Source organism: Leucoraja erinacea, chromosome 3 (assembly GCF_028641065.1).
Source record: "Leucoraja erinacea ecotype New England chromosome 3, Leri_hhj_1, whole genome shotgun sequence".
NCBI lineage: Eukaryota > Metazoa > Chordata > Chondrichthyes > Rajiformes > Rajidae > Leucoraja > Leucoraja erinaceus.
This window is the reverse complement of record NC_073379.1, coordinates 42061151-42073053: the sequence shown is the minus strand read 5'-3', so window position 1 is coordinate 42073053 and position 11903 is coordinate 42061151. Positions and strand designations below refer to the sequence as shown.

The following is an 11903-nucleotide window of genomic DNA, read 5'->3' as shown; positions in this document are numbered from 1 at the left end:
GCACCAGTAATTAAAAAATCAAAAATAAACATACAATAAGCAACAAAGCATAGCATAACGAGTTAAGATTGATATAAAATAAGATGCAGTTGTTGCAGTTAAAATGAGTAAGCTAGTTTAAAAAGATGGGTTTTAAGAGTGGTTTTGAATTCTGTCATGGAGTCCAGTATGCGGATGTGAGGGGGTAGTGAATTCCAAAGTTTAGGTGCAGCGTGGGAGCCTGGCACCCATTGTGCTTGTTTTGGGGGCTAGTCCTCTTCAGTTTTTTCTTCAGCATATAAAAGGCATGCGCAATTGGGTTCAGATCAGGTGATTGACTTTGCCACTCAAAAATTGACAATTTTTTAGCTTTGAAAAACACCTTTGTTGCTTTAGCAGCATGTTTGGGGTCATTGTCTTGCTATAGAATGAACCGCCGGATAATGAATTTTGAGGCATTTGTTTGAACTTGAGCAGATAGGATGTGTCTATACACTTCAGAATTAATTATGCTACAACCATCAGCAGTTGTATCATCAATGAAGATAAGTGAGCCAGTACCTTCAGCAGCCATACATGCCCAGGCCATAACACCACCACGCCACGTTTCACAGATGAGGTGCTATGCTTTGGATCTTGGGCAGTTCCTTCTCTCCTCCATACTTTGCTCTCCTCCATCACTCTGATATAAGTTAATCTTTGTCTCATCTGCCCACAGGACCAGAACTGTGGTTGCTCTTTTAGGTACTTCTTGGCAAACTGTAACCTGGCCATCCTATTTATGCAGCTAACCAGTGGTTTGCATCTTGCAGTAGCCTCTGTATTTCTGTTCATGAAGTCTTCTGTGGACAGTGGTCATTGACAAATCCACACCCGACTCCTGAAGAGCATTTTTGATCTGTCGGACAGGTATTTGGGGATGTTTCTTTATTAGAGAGAGAATTCTTCTGTCATCAGCTGTGGAGATCTTCCTTGGCCTGCCAGTCCCTTTGCGATTAGTAAGCTCACCAGTGCTCTCTTTCTTCTTAATGATCAAAGATCTTTCCCATCCCGGCCATTCCTTCTTCTCCCTGCCTGAATGAAGGAGATTATAAAATGTGATGGATTCTGCTCAGTCCATCATGGGTAGTGATTGCCCACCATCAAAGGGATCTATAGAAGGTGCTGCCTCAAAAGACAGCCAGCATCAACAAGGACCCACATCACCCTGGCCACTCACTCATTTCACTCCTGCCACTGGGAAAAAGGTCTGAAAATTGTAATGTCCAGGTTCAGGAACAGCTGCTTCCCAATGGCAAACAGGCTATTGAACACTACGAACTCCAACCTATGGTTTCACAAGGGACTCCAGACTATCTTTAGCTTTTGCATTATATTGGAGTTTTTTTGTGAACTATTTTTATGTCTTTGTTGTATTATCTATTGAGTGCTGTGTTTACAAACCTGTCGTGCTGCTGCAAGTAAGAAATTTCATTGCTCCGTTTCAGGACATATAACAATAAAACGCTGTTCCAGAACAAGGGGTCACAGTATAAGGATAAGGGGGAAATCTTTTAGGACCGAGATGAGGAAAACATTTTTCACACAGAGAGTGGTGAATCTCTGGAATTCTCTGCCACAGAAGGTAGTTGAGGCCAGTTCATTGGCTATGGTTAGATGTGGCCCTTGTGGCTAAAGGGATCAGGGGGTATGGAGAGAAGGCAGGTACAGGATACTGAGTTGGATGACCAGCCATGATCATATTAAATGGCGGTGCAGGCTCGAAGGGCCGAATGGCCTACTCCTGCACCTATTTTCTATGTTTCTATGACTCTTGACTCGAACCAGGCAGAATGTACTGAAGCTTGAATGCGCATTCCATCAGGCTCAGGGATACCTTCCCCTCTGTTATCAGACTTCTGAATAGTCCTTCCATAAGCTAGGGTATAGTCCCAATTCTCCAACCTACCCCATTGCAGACATTGGTCTTTTTCTTGGAACTGTTATGCCACCATGCTGAGAACTGTATTCTGCACTCTGGTATCTTTCTCTTCACTTCTCTAGCACAAACAAAAGTGTTTCACTGTACACTGGTGCAGATGTCAATAATAAACCTAAACCTTTTTGCTTCATCATGACTGACTATAGGGTTTTTATTCCAGATTTGTTTAACAATTTGAATTTAACCTACTCCGAATGCTCTGGTGGTATTCCGACTCCTTTGCCTGGATCACTATTCCAGCCCTATGAACACTCCCAGCAAGTTAACCACGGTACTATTTAGTCCCAAATACAACCCTGGAAAAGATGCAAACTGAAGAACAACTGCTTTCACTTGAAAGTGAAAGGAATTGTGAACTTGTTCTGTGATCGTGGCTCAGCTTGTTCATTGTTTTTTGTTCCATTTCTTTTCCTCTAGGAGTGGAGGACATGTCCAGACTAACCAGTTGGCCATGCCTTCCTGCTCTGCATTTCACAACTCCTGCATTCTTTGGTTTATGTTCTTTTTTCATCTGAGTTCTCATTCTTTAACTGCTCCCATTCACTCATTGACCAACCTTATTTATGGCTTATTCCCATGGACACATCCTTTATCCCCCTCAGACACATCCCCTACCCTACTCTCCCTGCAGTTTAACAAGCTTCTTTTGTCTCCTCCCAAGTGCTCATGAAGGGTCTTCAACCTGAAAACTGAACTCTGTTTCTCTTCCTAATCTGCTACATATTTCCAACATTTTCTGATTTTATTATGAGCTTGGTCTGTTTACTTCCTTATCCAAGCCCAGAGCAAGAATAGCATTAAATCATTGTTCAGAGCGAGCCTATCTACTCAATTGGCTGGGAAATGACAAGCAACCAGGAGACCATGAACAAGGACAAAAGTAAAAAGGCTGGTTAAAAATAAAGATCGAGAAACATGACTATCTTTTCTTTATTTCCACATGCATTTACAACATCCAGTATAAATAGTTACAGGTGATCAAATATCATTTATCATATTACACAAAATACATACTTATTTGAAAACACAGCTGATCATGAGGCTTCAGAATTATTGTTTAAAGATTATTTAAGAATCAATGCCTTGAACTCAGAGCTGTCAGTTTGCAAACCCCATGCGTCATTCTATGTTCATCTTTATTTGAGCATTCCCAAAGTAAAATTCAGGCATTTTGTACATTTGTAGATTCTTTGGCTGGTTCAACCAAAACTTTCACCTTGTCATAAAGTTAAATGAAATTATTGATTGGTTGCAGCAGAAATGGAGCCCATTCGGCCCCTTGACTTTTTTTAATCCTGTAATTGAATCAACTTCCACCACACTTCAGCCAGTGAATTTCAGAACACAACTAATTGCGTGAAGACATTTATCTTAATTACTCCTTTGGTTCTTTTGCTCGTGATTTAAAATCACCTATCTCAATATAACCACTTCATCATTGTTCACTTTGTCCAGAATATTTCGGACTTTTCAGGGAGCTTCTATATCTATCCACAAAACTGAAGTCCCTTATGACTGGGACCAATATATAAATATCCATTGCATCCTCTCTAAGTAGGAACATACATTTTTTTAAATTAAATAATATTAACAATAAATTAATTTGGAAATAAAAATAAGGAAGGTTATCAACTCTTTTGAGAAATGGAAGACCTTTTGTCTGCTGGTGCTGCTGTCATCAATTGCAGAGAAAGCTGACACCCTTGTGCCTACCAGCGGAAAGGCTATGATGGTGGCACACAAGAAGAAGAGGTGTGTTTCTCTGTTGAACTGTAAAGCACCTACTGCCCACACCAGTATCGTGCCACAATCTTGCAGGAGCATATTTAGCAGAAAATAAATTATGTTATTATTTGCATCGTGCCTTCAAACACATTTTAAAATATTAACAAACAACATCCACATCACAATAAAATACATTTTTCATAATAATTAGAACCAAAATATATCAAATGCAGAATAACACATCATTATCGCAGACCTGTTATTCTAAATAGCTCCCTACTTACTCTGGGGATTAGTTACAATTTAATTTGGATTGACTATACCTCCAGTGATCAAAGGTGTGATTCAGACATCAACAGCGTCAAATGTGAAGAGCCACAAAATTGTAGAAAACAAGAGGTATTCTTACAGTATATTGCACACTAATTACAATCCATTGCCAGTTAATGTTAGAAAGCACAGAACGTAACTTGTGGAAAACGTGATAAAAACGTTCCTCCTTTAATTGTCCCTTGTATAAATCATCTCATTTTATTTTTTTGTTGATCAATTAACATTGCTCTTGCGTAGAACTGTATTTTCCGCCCTCCCTCCCCCTTCCTCTACACATCCACTACCTCCCCATCAGTCTATGGAAGGCAGTAAGTTAAAGGAGGCAATGATACGAATATAATCATGAATGCTTCGTATAACAGATGTAAAAGGAAATTAACCTTCAGTTTAATATATCACTAGGTCAACCCACAAATGTAAATATACACATTGGGTTAACAACATGAATTTCACACCAGAATTTAAATTTTCAGATTATTAATTCCAGTGTTTGATTTTCATCTGTTTATTTTTAAATGGGGGCTTATGTGGCAAGTGTTTCACCTTGGTAAATAAACGGTTAATCAGTGAGATCAAACAAACCAGCAATGAGCAGGTCTGGTCATGCTAGTGTCTAATGGGTCAAAACCTGCAGGTTCTTGAACAAGGCAAACTGATTAAGGTACAAAATTGCAGTGCTGGGGGTCATTGTGTGATCATTTGATTGGGAATGTCCCTCAGGTGAACTCAAAGACCCCTCCATCCAACTGCTGCAACAGGCCGATGGTGGTGATGGGACATTACTCTCAACCTCAGGGCTCCCTTCTCCACGGGACCCAAGCTGCCAAGATTCAGGGAAAGAACCAACTTTGCTTGACCCCATGCTCTCTTCACCAATTCCTTGATCTTTTAGTAGCTTGACCAGAAAATCGATGTATTTCATCGCCAGACGAAGAATCTCGTTCTTGCTGAGCTTCTTATCCGGGGGATGTGTAGGGACGAGTTTTCGCAGCTCGGCAAAGGCACTGTTCACGTTTTGTTGCCTCCATCTCTCCCTGGTGTTGCTAAAAACCTTTCTGGTCATCGTGTCGGGGAGCTCTGCAAATAATAAGGCCGACTAAAACATTTCAGCACCAAATCATTTAAGTGGGGTGGCTGTTGTAATAGTGGAAACACAGCAGCCATATTGCACAGACCAAGCTCCCATAATTAGCAACACAATAAAGACCGGATCATAGAACATAGAACATAGAACATAGAACAGTACAGCACAGTAATGGGCCCTTTGGCCTACAATGACCATGCCAAATATGATGCAAAGCTAAACTAATCTCATCTGCCTGTATATGATCCACACCCATCCATTCCCTGCATATCCATTTGCCTATCTAAAAGCCTCTTAAACGCCATTCCACCACCACCCTCGGCAACACCTTCCAGGCACTCGCTATCATCTGTATAAAAAGCTTGCCCGGCACATCCGCTTTATACTTTGTCTCTCTCACATGGAAGCGAAGCCCTTTGGTCACCATGGGGAAAAGGTTCTGACTGCCTCCCCTATCTAAGCATCTCATGATTTTATATACAGTATTTCTATCAGGTCTCCGACATGCCAAAGAAAACAAGGTGATGTTGAATGTGGAATTATACCCTGACTGAAAACCTACAACCCAACTGCAGCAAAAATTCATTCAATGTTTTGAAGCTGAGGTCAACCCTTGTTAGACAATTACTGAAGTGAGTTAGGAATCTAGTTGCATATAAAGAGACTGACTAAAGCACTCCAACTGTATGCTGGAGAGGTCAGAGAGGATAAATAGCCTTCTCGCATGCATTTGTACTCCATCTACATTTTAAATGTTGGACCATTTTGCAATATTTATTCATTTTAACAGAGATTTTGTTTAATATTTTGTGAATTGAGGATTGCCACAGCCATCGTTCACTGCCTGGCCTCGTTTTCCCCCAGAGAAGGTGTTGGCTAGTCCCCATTTTGAACCATTGGAGTCCATGTGATGAGGGAGGGAGGAGGGAGCTCCTGGATTTCGACCCTGTGTCAATGAAGGGATAAGGTTACGTTTCCAACTGCAGATGATCTGTGGCTGTGAGAGTAACACCAGGTTTTTGCAGGGTGAGAGATGTCGTCTGACTGTTAGTTTCTCAGCGATTGTTTCAGGTATTCAGCTATACTTTATTGTCACAGGTACCTAGATCAGTGAAATGCTTTGTTTTGCATACAACCCACAATGCAGGTTATTTGATAGAATACCTCAAATTATTATTGAAGAGTTTGACCTCAGATTTAAAAGACCCTTTTCTGCCTTAAATTAATTCTGGAAGACTGCTCATTCCCACCTTTCATAGAAACCGAATATTTTACCGCTACTGTGGCGCGGATCCCACGTTTTTAAAACATTTAAATCAATTATATAGATGGCGATAGCAAATCCATGGCACTTTGACCAAAAGGCATTCTGACACACCTGTCACAAAAACAAGGAACAATTCCTAACGCTCATTATGTCAAAATTGCTAACGATGTTTATGTAGTTGTTTTACGTTTATATTGTTTGCAAACAGACTGAGATCGAAAATCCCCGCCTTCGCCACAGCAAAGTACTGCATTAGCATCATTATGTGAGCTGCCATGCTGACATCCAAAACGATCGTTCCATCGCGCCTCAGTCAATGCAAAGTAAACGATCCGTGGAAAAATGTAAACAAAAATACGGAGGTGGCGGAAACAAGAAAAAACACTCAAACCACTTGGTTACATGAATGTTACAACGGCAGTAAGTTACTGAGAGGGGAGGGGAGGTGGCGGGAAGGGGTAATTATATCTAACTGCGTTGCAGTAAAGCTGCCCCGTTCAATGTGTTCCTAACAGCTCAGTTTCACCCCTTACCTGTTTCAGGAGATGCTGGCTGGCGGTGACGCGCCTGCAACTAACTGATGCAGTGGCTGGAAGAGTTGGCGTTGCGTCCTGCGCCGTGTGAGTGTTGCGGTGGCTGTGATACCCAGATCTCCGCAGGACTGAAACACGGGGAGAGGAGAGTGGGTGGGGGGCGCGGTGCGATGGGAGGGCTCCTGTCATTTATAGTGTGCCTGTCCTTTTGTTTGACATGTGTCACTGCTTGGCGCTACAAGTGAATGTATTTCAGTCTCCTTGGAGACCACGAGCTAGAAGAGGCTCGGTCCTTGACATCTTGTATTCTCTGTTTAAAAACAAAATTGGCGTTCCATCTTCACAACTTCACAGGAGTGTCACTGGGCTTTCGAAGGCGAATGGTGTTTCTGGGACAATTCGTTTAAAAGCTAGGGTAATGTTGTGTTTGGAGTACTAACACGTGGATTCGCACTACCTAAACTGTGCCCAACCCGCGTTGAGGTGACAACCGCTCTGTTTAAATCTGCAGCATCTGACCTGGGGAAACGGGCCATATTTCAGATCGTTTTCTGGCTTGACGTGTGAACCCTCTGGTACCTGACACCTCAAGCATCTTGAAGAAACATGTAGAAACAAAGAACTGCAGTTGCGGATTTACACCAAAGATAGACACAAAGTGCTGGAGTAACTCAGCGGGTCAGGCAGCGTCTCTGGAGAAATTAATAGAAACATAGAAACATAGAAATTAGGTGCAGGAGTAGGCCATTCGGCCCTTCGAGCCTGCACCGCCATTCAATATGATCATGGCTGATCATCCAACTCAGTATCCCGTACCTGCCTTCTCTCCATACCCCCTGATCCCCTTGGTGACGTTTCGAGTCGAGAAGGTTTTCGACCCGAAACGTCACCTATTCGGATTTCTCCAGAGACCCGCTGAGTTACTCCAACACTTTGTGTCTATCTTTAGGAAACAGTTGTGCGGAACCCTGTGCGTTTCCTGAGTTTTGAATCCGCAAATGGAAATGTTCTTGTTATACTGATGAATGTTAACTTCATAAACTGTGTTTAACATACACGCCACTTGAATACACATGGAGAACAACACTGCCGCTAAAGTCAAATGCGTTTAATTGTCAGATACATAGAATTGCAGATGCTGGTTTACAAATAAAAGGGTCCCGGTCCGAAATATCACCTATTCACGATCTCCAGGGATGCTGCCTGACCAGCTGAATTGCTCCAACACTTTGTGTCCTTTTTAATGTGTTTAGTTGTCATATGTTCCGAAAACGAGGCAATGAAACTCCTACTTGCAGCAGCATAACAGTTCGGTAACCACAATACACAGATACTGGATAATAAACAAAAGATCAATAAACTAATAACGTCAATGCTAGTGCAAAAATAAACCAGGTCCTTAGTACAACCAAGGATAGTCCATATCATTCACGGTTGTGGTTAGAAACAAGCATCAGGCAAAAACTGTACTTTATCCAGTAAAATAAATCAGCAATTCTCATCCTTTGCCGCAAGCTTTACTTGTTTCTAATGTATACTATTAATTCCCTCCCTCTCTTTAAGTGCTTTGTTTGAAAATGACAGCCTGCTATGGCGTTTTACCTTGTGGAGTAGGAATTTACATAATCCGATTAGAGCGATTATCGTGGGGTTGCAAAAACTGCCCCTTGGGTTCGAGTTATATAAAAAAAGATCCTTACTATTCATTGCACTTTGCACAGCAAAAGACCGCACCTGCAATTCTGGCCGACACACTTCCAGGACTCTAGTAGGCTCTGATATTTAGTGGGCTGTAGGGGACGGGGACGGGGACCCGGTTCGCCTTTAATTGATTCATCTGGATTAGTCTTGAAAATGAACGTTTGCGGCTGTTTAGTGTTATCTAAGGGGTCATCTGATGCTTTAAGAAAGGCCAACTCGCATCGTTCCTCAGTACTTTCCGAGGTGACTTTGCCGGGTGTTAACGCAATGGCAGCAATCAGTCCGAAGTGACTTCAGTCATTCAGCGCGCTTCACACAATAAATCTATTCAAACAAATCCACCACTGCTGAAACTCCCAGTCAGTTCTTTGTGAAGGGCAGAGCGGCGAAGGCGAGTTGCAGGTTGGCTCAGTGAAATCTCGTAGAGCAGAGAGGGGAGACGTGGGAGGGTTCAGGAGAAAGTGTGTGGAAGGCTACAGTGAAATTCTTCATCAGTGGGATGAAGGTGAGCGAGACTTTAGGGTTAGGGTTGATATTATTGTCACGTGCAGCGGGTTACAGTAACATAAACAGTCTGAAAAAGGTCCCGACCGGAAACGTCACCTATCCATGTGGCTATGTTCTCCAGAGATGTTACCTGACCCTCGGAGTTACTCCAGCATTTTATGTCCTTTTGTGTAAACCAGCATCTGCAGTTCATTGTTACTAAAAAAAAAACCCTGTTCAGATCATACTATACATGAGTACATACATACATCAAGGTAGTGCAAATAAACTGTTACGGCTGCAGAGAAAGTGCCGATTAAAAAGTGTAAGGGCCGCAACGAGGTAGGTAGGTTTTTAAGGATTCGTTTAGCGTTTGAGAGAACCGTTCAAGAGTCAGATAACGGCGGGAAGGAAGCAGTTCTTGTCTGAACAGAAGCTGCATTCTGCTGATAAGGATTCGACGGGCCCTGGGAGGAAGTGATAAGGAAACGATGCAGTTATTAATTAAGGATTAATTGTTACGCAATCAGTAAAAAGATACAAGGGGGGCGGTTTATCAGTTGAATTGCAGGACTTCACCGCTTTGCATTGTAAATCAAATGCACAAGTGATTGGACGTTCGGACTGCAAATAACAGCTCTTAAGGATGAGCGCATTCGGCATGCCTCAGAGACAGCATTTTCCTTTGAATATAAACGTATGAATCTGGAAAACAAATGCACGGAAATGGATAAAATGTATTATTTGTTAAAATGTGTTCTGAGGTCGTCGTCACCCCCACCCAAAAATAGGTTAAATAACTTTCATTTTAACAAGGACAATGGACACGTAAGTGCAAAACAAAACTCGTGTTCTAACCATCAATTTGACAAGCGCTCATATTTTCCCTGCAGTCTCTCTCTCACATGTACCCGATAACTTCCCGTAATTTGATTTGACCCCGTGCCTGTGGAACTAGCGCTACAATGCTGAGACTATATTCTGCACTCTATATCTTCCCCTTTGCTTTACCCATTGTACGACTTTGATTCGATTGTATTGATGTACTGTATTGTATGATCTGATTGGAAAACATGCAGAACAAAGCTTATCCCTGTACCCCGGTAACCTGACAATAATAACCCTCGATCTATTTATTCATGAACTAAATACTTACTGGACTACTTCAGTGAAAAAAAAACATATTGCTTGGGTGTTCATACAGGTAAGGCCAAATAAAGCACCACATTTATATTCTAGGTTTATTTAACTTGATTTAAATACCCAACTCATATGATTTCAACTTATCTTATCAACTTCCATTGATAAGCAGGGTTTGTGAAAGAGAGAGGGAGACAGACACACAGCCAAACAGACAACATATTCTGGCGGAACTCAGCGGGTCAGAATGAAGTCGAGTCCCCACCCGAAATGTCATCAGTCCATGTCTCCCACAGATGTTGCGTAAGATCACGTAGGAGGAGAATTAGGCCATTCGGCCCATCAAGTCTACTCCACCATTCAATCATGGCTGATATATCTCTCCCTCCTAACCCCATTCTCCTGCCTTCTCCCCATAACATCTGACACCCGTACTAATTCAGTAAAAATGTCGCCAAGGAACGCAGGGGCGAGACATACTAAGGGACTGTGGTACACTGTGAAATCGACAGAAGGATGGAGGGTTGGGTGTTTATGCGTGCTATTTTCGTGATATTTATTTTAGTTGTTTATCTTTTAATATTTTACCTTGTATGTATCGTTAGCTTTTAGAAATGTTTGAATGGTGCACTGACTAGCTGACATTTTTAAATTTCGTTGTACATGGTTCATGTTACAATGACAATAAAGAAACTATTCTATTCTATTCTAATCAAGACCCACTGAGTTCCTCCAGCAGCTTATTTTTTGCTTCAGTAAAGTCCGATCAATGATAGTCCAAGGGTCTCCGATGTCAAACTCTAAGATCATCCTGAAATCGGCACAACATGCTGGAGTAACAGCGGGGCAGGCAGCATCTCTGAATAGAAGGAATGGTTACGTTTTGGATCAAGACCCTTCCTCAGACTGAGTCAGGGGTGAGGGAGACACAGAGATAAGGGAAGATAAGGTGTGAAAATGAGACATCGAAAGAGATAAGGGTCAAAGAAAATGTAGAATTGATCATTGTTAGCGAGGAGAAGGTGACAACAAAGCAAACAGATAAAATGTAATCAGGAACAGTCAGACTGGTCCGAGAACTGGGAAGTGGAAGGGATGGAGAGAGAGAGAAAGTCAAGTCAAGTCACTTTTATTTCTATAGCACATTTAAAAAACAATTCTCGTTGACCAAAGTGCTTTACATTGGTGTTATACATCATTCGTTCATAGAATAAGTACATACATAAATACATACATATAGCCTTCCTTCTGAGGACGTCAAGAAAGGCTTGAGAGTAAAAATGAGTTTTAAGTGATTAAGTGATCACATTAATGATCTGGATGTGGGAATTGAAGGCAATATCTCCAAGTTTGCGGATGACACTAAGCTGGGGGGCAGTGTTAGCTGTGAGGAGGATGCTAGGAGACTGCAAGGTGACTTGGATAGGCTGGGTGAGTGGGCAAATGTTTGGCAGATGCAGTATAATGTGGATAAATGTGAGGTTATCCATTTTGGTGGCAAAAACGGGAAAGCAGACTATTATCTAAATGGTGGCCGATTGGGTAAGGGGGAGATGCAGCGAGACCTGAGTGTCATGGTACACCCGTCATTGAAGGTGGGCATGCAGGTGCAGCAGGCAGTAAAGAAAGCGAATGGTATGTTAGCTTTCATTGCAAAAGGATTTGAGTATAGGA

The 11903-nt window shown here is 41.9% G+C and overlaps 1 protein-coding gene across 1 annotated transcript; it reads right to left on the bottom strand.

The window, feature by feature from the left end:
* Positions 1-2878: 2878 nt before the first annotated feature.
* Positions 2879-7642, bottom strand: LOC129695533 (T-cell acute lymphocytic leukemia protein 2-like). Its single transcript, XM_055632537.1, has 2 exons — positions 6903-7642; positions 2879-5095 (listed from the first exon to the last, which is right to left on the bottom strand). The coding sequence occupies exon 2, from the start codon at positions 5079-5081 to the stop codon at positions 4632-4634; it is 450 nt and encodes a 149-aa protein (XP_055488512.1). The 5' UTR covers positions 5082-5095; positions 6903-7642; the 3' UTR covers positions 2879-4631.
* Positions 7643-11903: the final 4261 nt, after the last annotated feature.